Raw genomic sequence first — 17,045 nt, 5'->3', positions numbered from 1 at the left:
GCTGACTCCAAGAAAGCTATGAAAGCTCTCCCTTTTAAAGGTAGTGTCTTGTTTGGTGATGGCCTCGCTGACCTGGTGTCTACCGCTACTGCGGGTAAGTCATCTTTTCTTCCTTATGTTCCCACACAACAGAAAAAGGCGCCCCATTATCAGATGCAGTCCTTTCGGCCTAATAAATACAAAAAAGGAAAGGGCTCGTTCTTCCTCGCTTCAAAGGGTAGAGGAAGGGGAAAAAGGCCGTCTGCTGTGTCTGGCGCCCAGGACCAAAAGTCCTCCCCCCGCCTCTGCGAAGTCCACCGCATGACGCCTGGGCTCCCCTGCGGGAGTCCGTGACGGTGGGGGGCCGTCTCCGAATCTTCAGTCATGTCTGGTTTAAATCGGGTCTGGATCCTTGGGTCTTAGACATAGTGTCCCAAGGGTACAAACTGGAGTTTCAGGAGATGCCCCCCGCCGCTTTTTCAAATCAGCCTTGCCAGTTTCTCTTCCAGAAAGAGAACTAGTAAATGCTGCGATACAAAAGCTGTGTCAACAGAGGGTCATTGTCCCGATTCCCCCGTCCCAACGAGGGGAAGGGTTCTATTTGAGCCTCTTTGTCGTGCCAAAGCCGGACGGCTCGGTCAGACCTATTCTAAACCTAAAATCTCTCAATCCGTACTTGAAAACTTTTAAGTTCAAGATGAAATCTCTTCGAGCTGTGATCTCCAGCCTAGAAGGGGGGATTTTATGGCGTCAGTCGACACAAAAGATGCCTACTTACAAGTCCCGATATATCCTCCTCATCGGGCCTTCCTGAGATTTGCGGTGCAGGATTGTCATTACCAATTTCAGACATTGCCGTTTGGGCTTTCCACGGCCCCGAGGGTCTTCACCAAGGTGATGGCGGAAATGATGGTACTCCTACGCAAGCAGGGTGTCACAATTATCCTGTACTTGGACGATCTCCTGACAAAGGCGAGATCAAAAGAGCAGTTGCTAAGAAATGTGGAACTCTCCCTGTCTGTTCTGAAACATCATGGTTGGATTCTAAATTTGCCAAAGTCTCAGTTGATCCCGACAATTCGGCTGCCCTTCTTGGGCATGATCCTAGACACGGAACTACAGAGAGTTTCTTCCAGCGGAAAAAGCTCTGGAAATACAGACCATGGTCAAGGAGATTCTGAAACCGGCAAGAGTGTCGATTCATCAATGTACTCGAGTCCTAGGGAAGATGGTTGCGGCTTACGAAGCCATTCCGCTTGGCAGGTTTCATGCCCGGGTGTACCAGTGGGATCTGCTGAACAAATGGTCCGGGTCTCACCTGCACATGCACCGGAAAATAATTCTATCTTCCAGGACCAGAATTTCTCTCCTGTGGTGGCTGCAAAGTTCTCACCTTCTAGAGGGACGCAGGTTCGGAATCCAGTATTGGGTCCTGCTGACCACAGATGCAAGTCTCCGAGGCTGGGGTGCAGTCACACAAGGAAGAAGTTTCCAGGGAAAATGGTCAAGCCAGGAATCTTGTCTCCACATAAATGTTCTGGAGTTAAGAGCCATTTACAACAGCCTTCTGCAAGAAAAGAACCTTCTTCAAGGTCTACCTGTCCTGATCCAGTTGGAAAATATAACAGCAGTGAAGTACGTAAACCGCCAGGGCGGAACAAAGAGCAGGGCGGCAATGGCGGAGGCCACAAGAATTCTCCACTGGGCTGAACAGCATGTGAGCGCTCTGTCAGCAGTCTTCCTTCCGGGCGTGGACAACTGGGAAGCAGACTTCCTCAGCAGACACGATATCCATCCAGGAGAGTGGGCCCTTCATCAAGAGGTATTTGCAGAAGTGACCAGGCTCGCCTCAACAAGAAGCTTCCGAGGTATTGTTCCAGGTTGAGGTACCCCCAAGCCAGTGCAGTGGACGCCCTGATAACTCCGTGGGTGTTTCATTCGGTGTATGTGTTCCCTCCACTTCCTCTCATTCCAAGAGTGTTGAGGATCATAAGACGAACAAGGGTTCAGGCAATACTCGTCGTTCCAGATTGGCCTCGGAGGGCCTGGTATCCGGATCTTCAGGAATTACTCATAGAAGATCCTTGGCCGCTTCCTCTCAGAGAGGACCTGTTACTGCAGGGGCCATGCGTATTTCCGGACTTACCGCGGCTGCGTTTGATGGCGTGGAGGTTGAACACCAAATCCTAGCTTGTAAAGGTATTCCCGGGGAAGTCATCCCCACTCTCCTTAGGGCTAGAAAGGAGGTCACGGCGAAGCATTATCACCGTATTTGGAGAAAATATGTGTCGTGGTATGAAACCAAAACAGCTCCTGCGGAGGAGTTTCTCACTTGGGTTGTTTCCTCCATTTTTTGCAGGCAGGCGTGGATGCAGGCCTGAAATTGGGTTCCATCAAAGTGCAGATTTCGGCTTTATCTATTTTCTTTCAGAATTGGCCGCCCTTCCTGAGGGTCAGACTTTCGTGAAGGGAGTGCTGCATATCCATCCTCCGTTTGTGCCACCCGTGGCACCGTGGGATCTTGAAGTGGTGTTAGTTTCTTATGTCTCACTGGTTTGAACCTTTGCGAAAGGTTGAGTTAAAGTTTCTCACTTGGAAAGTGGTCATGCTTTTGGCCTTGGCGTCTGCCAGACGAGTGTCAGAATAGGCGGCTTTGTCTCACAAGAGCCCATATTTAATTTTTCATGTGGATAGAGCGGAATTGAGGACTCGTCAACAATTTCTGCCGAAGGTGGTTTCTTTGTTTCACATAAATCGACCTATTGTGGTACCTGTGGCTACGGAGGCTGTGGCAGTGCCAAAATCTCTTGATGTCGTAAGAGCTTTAAAAATTTATGTCGCCAGAACGGCTCTTGTTAGGAAAACGGAGGCTCTGTTTGTCCTGTATGCTTCCAACAAGATTGGAAATCCTTCTTCCAAGCAGACTATTGCACGCTGGATTTGTAATACGATTCAGCACGCTCATTCTTCGGTTGGGTTGCAGTTGCCGAAGTCAGTAAAGGCCCATTCTACCAGGAAGGTGGGCTCATCTTGGGCGGCTGCCCGAGGGGTCTCGGCACTTCAACTTTGCCGAGCAGCTACGTGGTCGGGTTCAAACACTTTTGCTAAGTTCTACAAGTTTGATACACTGGCTGGGGAGGACCTCATGTTTGCTCAATCGATGCTGCAGAGTCGTCCGCACTCTCCCGCCCGGTCTGGAGCTTTAGTATAGACCCCATGGTCCTTTTGGAGTCCCCAGCATCCTCTAGGACGTAAGAGAAAATAGGATTTTAATACCTACCGGTAAATCCTTTTTCTCCTAGTCCGTAGAGGATGCTGAGCGCCCATCCCAGTGCGGACTGTTACTTGCAGTTGTATTGTTGGTTGTTTTCGGTTACACGATGGTTGTGTATCGGTTATGTTCAGCTTGTTGCTGTTTTTTGTTGTTCATACTGTTATCTGGTATTCCTACTAATCCAGTGGTACGGTGTGTTTGTGGTGTGAGCTGGTATGTATCTCACCCTTAGTTTAACAAAAATCCTTTTCCTCGAAATGTCCGTCTCCCCTGGGCAAAGTTCCTATAACTGAGGTCTGGAGGAGGGGCATAGAGGGAGGAGCCAGTTCACACCCAGTAAAAGTCTTCTAGTGTGCCCATGTCTCCTGCGGATCCCGTCTATACCCCATGGTCCTTTTGGAGTCCCCAGCATCCTCTACGGACTAGGAGAAAAGGATTTACCGGTAGGTATTAAAATCCTATTATTAAATTATCATTACTATGTATGGCAAAACTGTAGTGCAAATGTCACAGTACATTTTTATTTTTTTATTTTAAATAGTTATTAAAACACTGCTGATAATGTACTTACCTGCAAGTATCAGTAGCTGCCTGCCCATCCCCAGCATATATAGAGCTCAGTTGCCTCTGTCTGTGATCTTCTAGGGTTTGGCAGCTACTTCTGGAACACGCGGAGAGTGTCTGATGGTGTGTAGCTGGGCGCGGCTCACAGGATCTCCATTTTCTCTGCGGTCCACTAAACAGCAGTGCTGAATGTGTGGTGGGCCACATGTTCATTAGGTGGTGGGAGACAGTGTGCTGGTATTTTGCCCACCCATGGCCTAAACTGTTTAAACTGTAATATCCTCCCCCTCTTTATCCCCCCTTCCCCCCTTGCCATCACATGAAATTCTGTGAGCCTTAATATATTACTTTTTGCATATTTATGCATCTGTATTTTTTTATTACAGATTCCTATTGTCATTTGTTAACAAGATTGATTGAAGGATGCCGGAATTACTTGATACAGGTAAGTCAACTTAATTTGTGCCAATGAAAAGATGTTGTTTTCCATGAATGAAAATGGACATTGATGATTGTGTTGTTTTAGGGACTTCTACAATAGACAAGCAGCGCGTGCTGCAGATCACGGAACGCCTGCAGAAGAAGCTGAAAGATGAAGGGGATCTCTCTCACCATGAGAAACTGTGTATCTTGCGGGATACACTGGCGAGCCCTCTGTTTAATCAGATACTGACTGTGCAGCAGTCAATTAAACAACTGAAAGAGCAGGTGAGCGTACAATATCTTGATGCAACGTTTGCTGACATATGTAAAGACCTGTCAGTTGAACTGAGCTGTCTGTAATGACCACCAGTCACGTCAAGGTGATATTTTGGGAAACATCAGTCTTGATTTGTAGATGACCGCTTGCTAAATGTTGCCTATCTTGTATTCATATTGTTTTGATTACTAAAACGAAATGCTTAGAGGCAGGTCTGACCCTAATGTGGGTCCCTGCGCGTTTTGCCATGGGGCAGCTTTGACTGCCATCGCTGGCATCTTATTGACTCCATGTAATGTTGTGCGCTTGTCCCAGCATTCTGTAGCACTGACTGGTGAGAGCTGAACTGACTAGTTCCTCTTCCAGCAAGCAAATGCAGGCGGGGGGGGAAGAGCGCAGGTGTCTGTGGTGTGTGAGAGGGAATGGTGGTCTTGTCCTAATGGAAAATGATGATGATTAGGGTTAATGATGAAGGTGAATGCTTAAAGGGGTTTAATGGAAAATATGGGATAAAAGGAGTTTAAAGATGTAGGGGTTAGTGATGGATGGAAGAGGGTAAGTTAATGATGACTGATGATGAGTGAGTTAATGAATGATGATGATGAGAGGAGGTTAATGGAGAATGATGATGAAAAGGGCTCAAAGATTGAAGATAAGGGATTAATGGAGGAGAGTAAGAGGTGAATAGTCGCTAATAAAAAATAAAACCACAAACGATTGGGTGTACACACTAATGAATTGTATATGCTCCAATGCTTGCTTATAGAAAACACAGGGGCAGATGTATTAACCTGGGGAAGGGATAAATAAGTGATAAACCAGTGAACGCACCAGCCAATCATTACGGATTTAAAAAATGACAGGAGCTGACTGGCTGGTGCGTTATCACCTTCCTCTTATCACTGCTTTATCTCTTCTTTATCACTTCTCCAGGTTTAATACATCTGCCGCAAAATGTTTAAAATAGTTTATTTCAAATCGATTTTAAATCTCTGGGGGGAAGGGAGGGGGGCGGGGGGGGCAGTCTAACGTCACAGTATCTCTCCCAATTCATCAGAGAATGCACAGCTCTCCGGCATTGCCTCTCAGTCTACTCCACCCCCACCTGCAACCATATTGTGCACTGTGAACCTGATTCAGAGCACGCTAAAGCCACTGCAGCTGCGAATTTGTACGCAGCAGCTGTGCGAAAATATGCAAATGCCGCAGCCACTGGGACACAACTATCAAACGCACATCAGTTAAACATCGACCTTCCGAATAACTCTATGGTCACGCAGCATTGCCACTGGCCGTGAGATGACAGAGCCATTGTAAGAGCGTACGGGATCACATTTACAAGCTGTGACACCCACCCTAAACGGTTGTGAAGTGCTTACATTTGAGTCGCCACTTCCCTGTTACCTCCCACAAATGGTCTTTCACTGTCATTCTCTTTGCCAGTAAATCCTCGCTGCGACCATCGTCGCAAGGCCATCACGGCGCACGCAACTTATACACATGCACAATGGCATTACAGTACATTCTCTCTGGATCAGGACGTATAGTTGCTCTCCCCTTACTGCAGTTTCCAACGAGAGCTTGCATTCTAGCTGTGTAAAAGACCATAGTCCCCTTGGAATCTCAGAATAGTGGTGCTTGCCTGCCCTGCTATGTCCTTCATAAATCTAATGCAGAATGTTCTTGCTTCTGGACTTTGAATGTGGAAGGCGTTATCGGTTTGCGTTAGTGAAGTCTAATTTACCACGTGTCGCTGGTCTCGGGCAGGAAGAAAAATCCCACTCAGTGTAAAATGTCTTTTTTTTTTTTAATCTTAATTCTGATGTGTTCTGGAGATTTATATATTTTTGTAATTAGCGGCTATTTTATTTAAATCGACTTTGGTGGCCCTTAATTTTCTTTTTGTCAAGTGAAGTGCAGAAATATAGTTTTTAATTAATTTGTCTGGGATGAATTTTATCCCTCCAGCTGAACCGCATGCCAGCTGACCGCTCTGCAGAATTTGATTTCACGAAGAAAGGCTTATTGGTATTTGAAGCGGACCCCTCTGCCTACTTTGGAGACAAGAGCAACTCTTTGTCCTCGGACAACTTTGACTCCTCGAGATTTCCTCTGGCCAGCCAGAACTTGAGCGGAGATGAATTCAGCAGAAAAATTCAACGGATGGCCGAGGTGAGTGACAGTTGCCCTACGTGCCGTAGCGTGGAAAGAAAATAAACAAAAACACTTAATGACACACACCTAATTTTTTTTATTTTTTTTTATTGCTTCTTATGGGCTCAATTACAGGGCCGGTTCTAGACCTTGTGGCGCCCAGGGCGAAAGTTTCCTTTCCTTAAAAATTGGGGGCGTGACTTCATAGGAAAGGGGCGTGGTCAGTTTTGCTCACTGTAGTTTTGCCCCCTGTAGCGTTGGGCACCCTGTAGAGCTGTGCCCACAGTAGCTGTGTTGTGCCCCTTGCAGCTGTGCCCCCAGTAGCTGTTATGCCCCCTGCAGCTGTGCCCCCTGCAGCTGTGCCCCCAGTAGTTGTGCCCCCCTTAGTGTGCCCCCATTAGTTGTGGCCCCAGTAGTTGTGTCCCCCTTAGTGTTCCCCCTGCAGCTGTGGCCCCAGTAGTTGTGCCCCCATTAGTTGTGCCCCCTGCAGCTGTGCCCCCATTAGTTGTGGCCCCAATAGTTGTGCCCCCTGCAGCTGTGCCCCCATTAGTTGTATAAAAAATACTTACTAGCCCCGTTCCTGTTCCCGACCACTGCACTGTCGCCGCCGCCGGCGCCGCTCCTCTGATCTATGGGAGAGACGTCATGACGTCTCTCCCATAGCGCTGCACAGAAAGGTCCTCTCCGCGAAGGGAAACTAGAAGCTACCTCACTGCGCGTCTAGATTCCCTTCGCGGAGAGGACCTTTTCAAACCCACCGCTGCCATCCTAGTTAGTAGCGGCTCTTGCCACGGCGGCAGCGCCCCTGGGACAGTGGCGCCCCGGGCAAAAGTACTGCTTGCCCGTGGCAAGAGCCGCTACTGCTCAATTAACTGAATACTATTTTTTGGGAAATGTTTCCCATTTTTTAGCTGTATTTCTTCATCCACTATATGTTGTACTGAGATACGATGCAGGGGACTATCACGGGGTCCCATGCAAAAAAAAACCCAAACACCCAAAATGGAAGCCAGCATCGGGCTGTGTGAGGCTAATCACACTACTATAACTGGGGAGCTACAGTGTAGAGTCTCCATGTTATGGAATATAAATCCCAGTCCTATCAGCAGGGGGTGGAATTCACTGGGGAATCAGACCCACAATCACCTGCTGCACCCCTGACGTTAGGACGTGTTGGAGCTTTCCCTTGTACAGTTTGGGTGATGTGTTATTGTGCAGTAGTATTTTCCAAAAATGATTACTGTTGTGGAACTAGAAGTCCCAGCAGTAGGCCCTGGTATCCATTAACTGCTTGGGAAAGCCAGTACTCGTAGAATTACCGTATGTAGGTGACTGTAGGTGCAAGGTGTGTTTAAATTTAAAACCGTCCGCATGTCACATTAAGGTGGATTTTTGTGGCAGGCAGTTTGCCTTACGTTTAACTCTAAAACAGCGTTTTATTTGGTGGTGTTTTTTTTTTTTGTTTTTTGGGGGGGTTTTTTGCTGCGCATTTTGTCTATCACAATCTTTAAACTTGGTTTAAATTATCTGTATTTACGGCCTGATGTATATTATACGTAATTTACACTAAAGAGAAATAGTCGCACCCAGATAAATAGTGTATATGTGCCGAGACCTACGCCCCAGAAGCTGCGCACAGGTCTGAACCAGCGCTATATTTTTCTCGTTTGCAGCAGATTTTCATCGCTCACACTTAACACCTGTTTCAGCCTTTTTGTTTTGCTTTTGCGATCAATATGCTTTCTCTATTAGTAAAACTGCATTCTATCAGGTAAAACGCTTGCATCTTGTGTATGAGACGAAAATAGCTAAACAATCCTCCTATGAGTATTATATATGTACAGGGATAAGTAAGACGGTAAAACGCGTATGCACTTCAGAGGTAAATTGGCAGTCAGCGAGTCAGAAGTTGTGAGGTTGTGCGGACAGCCGCCATCTTCTACATTGTGTATTTGCAGCCACACTTTAGGCACTCGCAGATAATACCGCTAATTACAGACGTGTGTGCATCTCTGTACCGGGCCGCATTTATTCACCGTTACACAAGCACGCCCCTTAGGAGGGTAGTTATCAAAGTATGGAGAGAGATAAAACACTAACCCATCAGCTCCTGTCAACTCGTTGCATATGATAAATGGTGCTCCAGCCAATCGTCTTCTGTCATGTGTTCAGCTACTAACAGTCGTGTGTTTGAAATATGATAGTTGGGAGCTGATTGGTTGGAGCACAAGTTATATCTTGTAACTTGGATTACGCCCTCTGACACTACCTCTCCTGCTGCTCTCTCTGCTGGAGGCCTCGCTTTCACTCCCCCCCCCCCCCCGACCTGGGGGTCGCCATGGGGATGGTGTTGGGGTCCTTTTACCTTCTAGTTACTCCTACCAACTCATACCACCAGAACCATCCCTTACATTCTCTACATTTGAGGTCCATACTATACGCCTCTTCCAACCAGTCCATCTTAGAGTAGCTGTCATTTGCCGCCCCCCTGGCGCTGCTTCCAAATTCATCTACAACTTTGCTTCCTGGCTTCCTCACTTCCTCTCTCCTGACATTCCCTCCATTATCCTAGGCAATTTTAACATCCCTATTGACATCCCCACACAATCCCCTGCCTCTAAACTCCTTAACCTCACCTCTTCACTTGGTCTCTCCCAGTGGACCTCCTCACCCTCCCATGTGAATGGGAGCTCACTGAATCTGGTCTTCACTCACCGCTGTGATATTTCTGATTTTTCCAACTCCCCATTTCCCCTCTCTGACCACCACCTGCTCTCCTTTAACCTATCTCTCTCGACTTCCCCATCTCTACCTCCCAAGGCTACCATCACTAAGCGTAACATTGAGGCTATTGACACCGCATTCCTTTCCTCCCTGTTTGACTCACCTCTCTCTCCTATTCTCTCTCACTCATGCCCTGAACAAGCCACTTCCACATACAATGCATCCCTCACTTCTGCTCTTGACTCTGTTGCTCCACCAACCACTATTCACCCTCGCAAATTAACACCTCAACCCTGGCACACCAAATGCACCAGATATCTGCAAAAATGCTCACGTACTGCTGAGCGTCACTGGAGGAAATCACGCTCTAAGGCAGACTTCCTCCATTTCAAACTTATGCTCTCATCCTTCAGTGCTGCCCTTTCTCTTGCTAAACAGTCATACTTCAAGAACCTCATCTCCTCCCAGTCTTCCAACCCCCTGCGCCTCTTTGCCACTCTCAACTCACTCCTCTGCCCACCTCCACCTCGTCTCCCTTCCTCACTCTCTGCTCTTGACTTTGCCACGTACTTCACATCCAAAATTGACTCCATACGTCAGGACATCACATCACACCAGACCATCAGTAACCAGCCTTCTCCCATCCCTTACCAACCCTCCTTATCCCTCGCACCAACTCTGACATCTTTCTCCCATGCATCTGGAGAGGAAGTCATGGCCCTCATTCGTTCCTGTCCCCTTACCACCTCTCTACTTGACCCTATCCCCTCCCGCCTCCTCCGCTACCTCTCTCCTTCTGCTTGTTCCCATCTTTCCCACCTTCTCAATCTCTCCCTCTCATCAGGCACTGTCCCCTCTGCCTTCAAGCATGCACTCATCTCTCCTATTCTTAAAAAACGTACCCTTGATCCAAACACTCTCTCCAACTACCGACCCATCTCTCTCCTCCCCTTTGCCTCCAAACTCCTTGAGCGTATTGTCTACAACCGCCTTATTTCCTTTCTTTCCTCACACTCAGTACTTGACCCATTCCAGTCTGGCTTCCGTCCTCTCCACTCCACTGAAACTGCCCTTACAAAAGTATGCAATGACCTCCATGCTGCTAAATCTAAGGGCCACTACTCTATACTTATTCTGCTTGATCTCTCTGCTGCTTTTGACACTGTGGACCAGAGCCATAACTAGGTGTGTGCCGATGGTGCCTTGCCCACAGCGCAAATGCACTGAGGGCGCACCATCGAGCATCACACCCACATGGCCGCTAGCTCCGAGTCCAGACTCACTACTGTAGGCGGCACTGCCTGCATCCTGCTGAAGCCGCCGCCCGCCCACCTGTGTCCGGCTTAAGCCGCCGCTGCTGCTGAGGTCCCGCCAGCGCTGTGGCTGAGTTTAGAGTGAAAGCTTAATGGACACGCTGCTGCCACCCCTGCCTCCCGGTATGTCACTTGTCTGATAGTCTTTAGTCTCACACCTGACCGGACCTGTTTGAAAAGTCATTGATGGTTGTTTATTCTGCACGTTGTTTTCTAGTTATCCTGCCGTACTGTGCAGATGCCACCATGGGATGGGGCCTGGGCAGGTAGTCCTGCTGGTACTGGCCTGGGATGTGGAACCAGGGGTGTATCTAGGGGTATGAGCGCCCCTGGCATCTTAAGGAACTGGCGCCCCCCACCTCCCACACCCAGGGACACAGAGGGGGGAGTTACAGATAGGCTGAGGTCAGGGACACTGAGAGGGAATTACGGGGAGGGTGCGGGCAGGGATACTGAGGGGGAATTATGGGAAGGGTGCGGGCAGGGATACTGAGAGGGAATTACAGGAGTGTATGGGCAAGGTCACTGAGGGGGCAGTTATAAGGATGGTGCGGGCAGGAACACCGAGGGGGAATAACAAGGAGGGTGCGGATAGGGACACCGAGGGGATATATGCACACATACATACAGTTAAAAAAACACTCTCTAGGTGTGATGGCACTACATGTCTCAGCAAATCCAGTTGACAAGGTGTGCTAGGACTTGTAGTTTCACACAGCTGGACAGGCAGTCACTGGTCTAGATACCTCTCCATACAGAGCTCTTTGTAAGCTGTGGTCCAGACTGCCAGGATCAGTGGCGTAACTAGAAATTTTCCTCCCCCAAGCCAAAAAATCCTCCGGCGCCCCCCCCCCCCCCCCATACCCCCATAATTGGCATTAGTAAAGGGACAAATGTGTGCGCCGTCAAAGGGGTGTGGCTTCTTTAAAATGGGCGTGGCTTCGCGTAAAGGAGCGTGGTATTGCAGGAAAAGACTACCTTATACCCCAGTTTTGCAACCTGCACGCCCAGACGTTAGCCACCACAGGAAAGAAAAATAATCCTGATTCATGCCCCTTACATTATTTGTCATTTTTCCTCCTTATAGTAATGCCCAGTATACATTATTCCACATACTGCAATGGCCTTAGCCATTATGCCACACACAACAATGCACATGACACAATATGCACACACTGTAATGCCCCCGACACATTATGCCACACACCGTAATGCCTGTGACACATTATGACAGGAATCGCAATGCCCGTTATACATTATGCTACACACTGCAATGCCCCTGATACATTATAGCACATACAATGTCTGTGACACAGTATGACACACACCACAATGATCCTGAGATATTATACCACATACCACAATGCCCGTGATATAGTATACAACACACCGTAATGCCCGACACATTATGACACACACCGCAATGTCCGTGATACATTATGCCACACACCGTAATGCCCATTACACATTAAGTTCTACAGTAAGGCTTCTAATTACTTTTAAATTACCTGCTTGTTGCAAGGGGTTTTATGCTCTTGGTTCCATGCACGGTGCCAGGGGTTTTCATGCTCAGGGTGTCATGCTCGTTGCCAGGGGTTTCATGCACTGGGTGTCATGTTCGTTGCCAGCGGTTTCATGCTCTTGGTTCCATGCACGGTGCCAGGGGTTTTCATGCTCAGGGTGTCATGCACGTTGCCAGGGGTTTCATGCACTGGGTGTCATGTTCGTTGCCAGCGGTTTCATGCTCTTGGTTCCATGCACGGTGCCAGGGGTTTTCATGCTCAGGGTGTCATGCTCGTTGCCAGGGGTTTCATGCACTGGGTGTCATGCTCGTTGCCAGGGGTTTCATGCACTGGGTGTCATGCTCGTTGCTAGGGGGTAGTGCTTGTTACTAGGGCCGTGCTCCCAGTGCCACATATGCCCCCAGTGCCAGATATTCCCCCACAGTGCCAGGTACATGCCCCCAGTGCCAAATATACCCCCCCCCAGTGCCACATATGCCCCCTCAGTGTCTGCTCCCCCCAGTGCAAAATATTCCTCCACAGGGCCACATATGCCCCCTCAGTGCCTGCTCCCCCACAGTGCCAGGTATATGTCCCCAGTGCCAGATCTTTCCCCACAGTGCCACATATGCCCCCTCAGTGCCTGCTCCCCCCAGTGCCAAATATTCCCCCACAGTGCCAGGTATATGCCCCCAGTGCCAGATATTCCCCCACAGTGCCAGGTATATGCCCCCAGTGCCAGATATTCCCCCACAGTGCCAAGTAAATGCCCCCAGTGCCAGATATTCCCCCACAGTGCCAGGTATATGACCCCAGTGCCAGATGTTCCCCCACAGTGCCAGGTATATGCCTCCAGTGCCAGGTATATGCCCCCAGTGCCAGATCTTCCCCCCCAGTGCCAGGTATATGCCCCCAGTGCCAGGTATATGCCCCCAGTGCCAGATCTTTCCCCACAGTGCCAGGTATATGCCCCCAGTGCCAGATATTCCCCCACAGTGCCAGGTATATGACCCCAGTGCCAGATATTTCCCCACAGTGCCAGGTATATGCCCCCAGTGCCAGATATTCCCCCACAGTGCCAGGTATATGCCCCCAGTGCCAGATCTCCCCCCACCCCAGTGCCAGGTATATGCCCCCAGTGCCAGATCTTCCCCCACTGTGCCAGGTATATGCCCCCAGTGCCTGCTTCCTCCACCCCACCCCCGCACCAATGTGTTGGAGGCACACGGAGCGCTGTCTCTCCTGTGTCCCTCCCTGGCTCTCCCCCGGCCGGTCTAATAAAGGAAGTGCCGGTTCGTGAGCCAATCAGAGCTCACGAACGGCACTTCCTGTATTAGACCGGCCGGGGGAGAGCCAGGGAGGGACACAGGAGAGACGCGCTATGCGCTCCGTGTCCCTCCTTACAGCAGGGAGGGAGACCGCAGATTGACATGCGGACGCTCGTCCGCATGTCAATCTGTGCAAAGTCAGTGGCGCCCTCGCCCCCAAGCCACCGCGAGGACTGCGGGGGCAGTAGTTACGCCACTGGCCAGGATAGACCATGCAGTGTAGCTACAGTACACCAGAAAATGTACAGGTAAGCGCATGGTGCACTGCTGACTGGTGCTGATTGTACAGTGGCTGGTGTTTGGTGACAGACTGCGTGGGACCAATGAGAAGGGGAGCGGATGAGGAAGAGGAGGTGCCTCGCCCCTCCCCATACCTGGAAGTGCCCTGCTCCCTGGCTATATTCACCATCATTGTGACTCTAGTCACAGAAAGTGTCAGAGTGCAATACGCTTCTGAGAGTCCGGCAGTGGATGAGCACTGCTAAGGGATATAGTGAGAGTGAGAACTACTATGTCATTCTACCCCCTGGCGCGGGTGGCACTGCCGGGTGGCACCCCTTCCTTGTCCGGCGCCCCTGGCAAGTGCCATCCTCGCCAATAGGAAGATACACCCCTGTGTGGAACCTTATACTCTGCAACGGCCACAGTGTACAGTAGGTATGCTGCACGTGTTGCTATCAGTCTGTGTGTCAGGACCCGAACCGTAACTAGGTATGTGCAGAAGGTGCATTGCCCACAGCACACTTGCCTTGTGGGTGCATCTTCTACATACACCACGAGTGGCCAAAATATCCCTCCCGCTGATGGCCGCCCTCCCGCTCCCCTGTTCCTGGCACCCGCAGCAGCCCCAAGCTCTGACTAGCTGGAGCCGCTGATCGCTTGCTGCCTGTCTTGCTGTGTAAAGTCAGCAGCAGCGCTGAACAGGATATCCCCCCTGCGCAGCTGCGCTCCCGCGGTCCGCCCCCGCTCTGCCTGTGAAGTGGACAGTCTGTCAGAAGAAGTCTTGAGCCGACAACAGCGCTGGAAGAACGTACACATCACCTAAGTGCCTACACAGACACTACACTATACTATATTATGTTACACTACACTACACTTCACTACAGTTAACTACACTATACTACACTACACTATACCACAGTACAGTACACTACACTATATTACACTAGACTTCACTACAGTACAGTACACTACACTATATTACACTACACTACAGTATATTACACTACACTACACTACACTCTAAGGGTGATAAGGGTGAGGGGGGGGGTGTAAGGGGGACTCTGCCTGCCATAATGTGTAAAAGGGGGACCTATCCTGCCGTAACGTGTAAAAGGGGGACTCTGCCTGCCGTAACGTGTAAAAGGGGACGCGGTCTGCCGTAATGTGAAAAAAGGGACACGGTCTGCCGTAATGTGTAAAAGGGGGACCTATCCTGCAGTAACGTGTAAGAGGGGACGCTGTCTGCCGTAATGTGTAAAAAAGGGGACGCTGTCTGCCGTAATGTGTACTAAAGGGGATGCTGTCTGCCCTAATGTGTAAAAAAGGGGACGCTGTCTGCCATAATGTGTAAAAAAAAAAAAAGGGGACGCTGTCTGCCGTAATGTGTAAAAAAGGGGAATCTGTCCGCCGTAAGGTGTAAAAGGGTCTCTACCTGGTGTAGCTGTGCTACTGTGCAGCGTAATTTGAATAATGGAGACTACTGTGCACCGTTATATGAATTGGTATTATTTTGTGGCCACACCCCTTCCCCATGAAGCCAAGCCCCTATATTTTTTGTGCACTGCCGCCTTTTTACATTATGGGGGGGGCGCCGATGCCGTTTCTTGCACACAGCGCTAAAATGTCTAGTTACGGCACTGCTGTGGACCATCCTCTCCTACTGCAAATCCTTCACTCCATTGGTCTGCGTGACACCGCCCTCTCTTGGCTGTCTTCCTACCTCTCTGGCCGTTCATTCTCTGTCTCCTCTCATGACTCCACCTCCGCCTCACTTCCACTAACTGTAGGGGTACCCCAAGCTTCTGTCCTTGGTCCTCTTCTCTTCTCTCTATACATCCTCACTAGGTAAGCTCATTAGTTCTTTTGGCTTCCAGTATCATCTCTATGCTGATGACACTCAAATCTATCTTTCCTCTCCAGACCTCTCCCCTGCTCTCCTCACTCGTATCTCCAACTGTCTCTCTGCTACCTCTTCCTGGATGTCCCAGCGCTTTCTTAAACTTAACATGTCTAAGACCGAGCTGATCATCTTCCCTCCCTCCCGCATAACCTCACCTCCTACAATCTCATTATCTATTGATGGCACTACTATCTCCTCTAGCCCCCAAGTGCGCTGTCTTGGAGTAATCCTTGACTCCTCCCTCTCCTTCAAACCACACATTCAGCACCTCTCATAAACCTGCTGTTTTCATCTAAAAAATATTTCCAAGATCAGACCCTTTCTGACCCAGGATGCTACTAAGACGCTTATCCACTCACTGGTTATCTCCAGACTGGACTACTGTAATCTGCTCCTGACTGGCATTCCTGACAAATACCTCTCTCCACTCCAGTCTATCCTCAATGCTGCTGCCCGGCTCATCTTCCTCACCAAACGCACTACGTCCACCTCTCCTCTCTTACTAGACCTTCACTGGCTCCCCTTCCCTTTCAGAATCCATTTCAAGCTTCTCACATTCGCTTACAAAGCCCTCACCCACTCCTCTCCCACCTACAACTCTGACCTTATCTCCCCTTACACTCCCACCCGTCCTCTTCGCTCTGCTAATGCACGACGACTCTCCTGCCTACGGATTACTTCCTCCCACTCCTACCTCCAAGATTTTTCACGTGCTGCACCACTTCTCTGGAATTCCCTACCTCTCCCCCTCAGACTCTCCACCTCTCTACAAAACTTTAAACGGGCTCTCAAGACCCACTTCTTCACCAAACCCAGCCAAATCTCATCCTAAGCCTCTGTTCCACATTCTCTATGTACCCCATCTGTGTCACCCCTGTCTGTCTACCCCTCCCCTTTAGAATGTAAGCTCTCACGAGCAGGGCCCTCTTCCCTCATGTGCTTATACTTTCTTACTTTAATAATCTTCAACTGTACCACATCCAGCAGTCTTCTGCCACCTGATACTTATTCCAGTGTCATCTGCTGATGTAACTATGTTTATTTACCCTGTACTTGTCCTATATTGTCATCAACTGTTTGATTATTTATGTACTCTGTAATTGGGCGCTGCGGAACCCTTGTGTCGCCATATAAATAAAGGATGATAATAATAATATCACTCACAACGAGTTTATCACTTGTTGATAAATGGGTCCCACAACCTGTAACATGACAGAAGATGATTAGTTAGTGCTTTCTCCCTCTCCACTTGATCTCTCTTCATGCTTTGATAAATACTCCCTTAATAAGATTCTATAGTTTTGCTGCTTGGAATGTGCAGGGTGTTTTTCAGGGTTGGGGCTGGGAGAAACTTCCTTTTAAGAGTATAGTATTTGTAATGCAAC

At 49.2% G+C, this 17,045-nt stretch overlaps 1 protein-coding gene across 7 annotated transcripts in view; it reads left to right on the top strand.

The window, feature by feature from the left end:
- Positions 1-17,045, top strand: part of PATJ (PATJ crumbs cell polarity complex component) — a 446,647-nt gene that overhangs the window by 28,003 nt on the left and 401,599 nt on the right. For all 7 annotated transcript variants that reach the window (XM_063939224.1, XM_063939227.1, XM_063939228.1 and 4 more), the window contains exons 2-4: positions 4,204-4,262; positions 4,344-4,525; positions 6,486-6,689. In XM_063939224.1, coding sequence (XP_063795294.1) covers positions 4,241-4,262; positions 4,344-4,525; positions 6,486-6,689 — 408 coding nt within the window. In that variant the 5' untranslated portion in view covers positions 4,204-4,240. The remainder of the gene's footprint in view (positions 1-4,203; positions 4,263-4,343; positions 4,526-6,485; positions 6,690-17,045) is intronic.

The sequence above is a fragment of the Pseudophryne corroboree genome, chromosome 9 (genome assembly GCF_028390025.1).
Source record: "Pseudophryne corroboree isolate aPseCor3 chromosome 9, aPseCor3.hap2, whole genome shotgun sequence".
NCBI classification, from domain to species: Eukaryota; Metazoa; Chordata; class Amphibia; order Anura; family Myobatrachidae; genus Pseudophryne; species Pseudophryne corroboree.
Note: the sequence above shows the minus strand (reverse complement) of the source record. Positions and strands in the feature narration are given on the sequence as shown.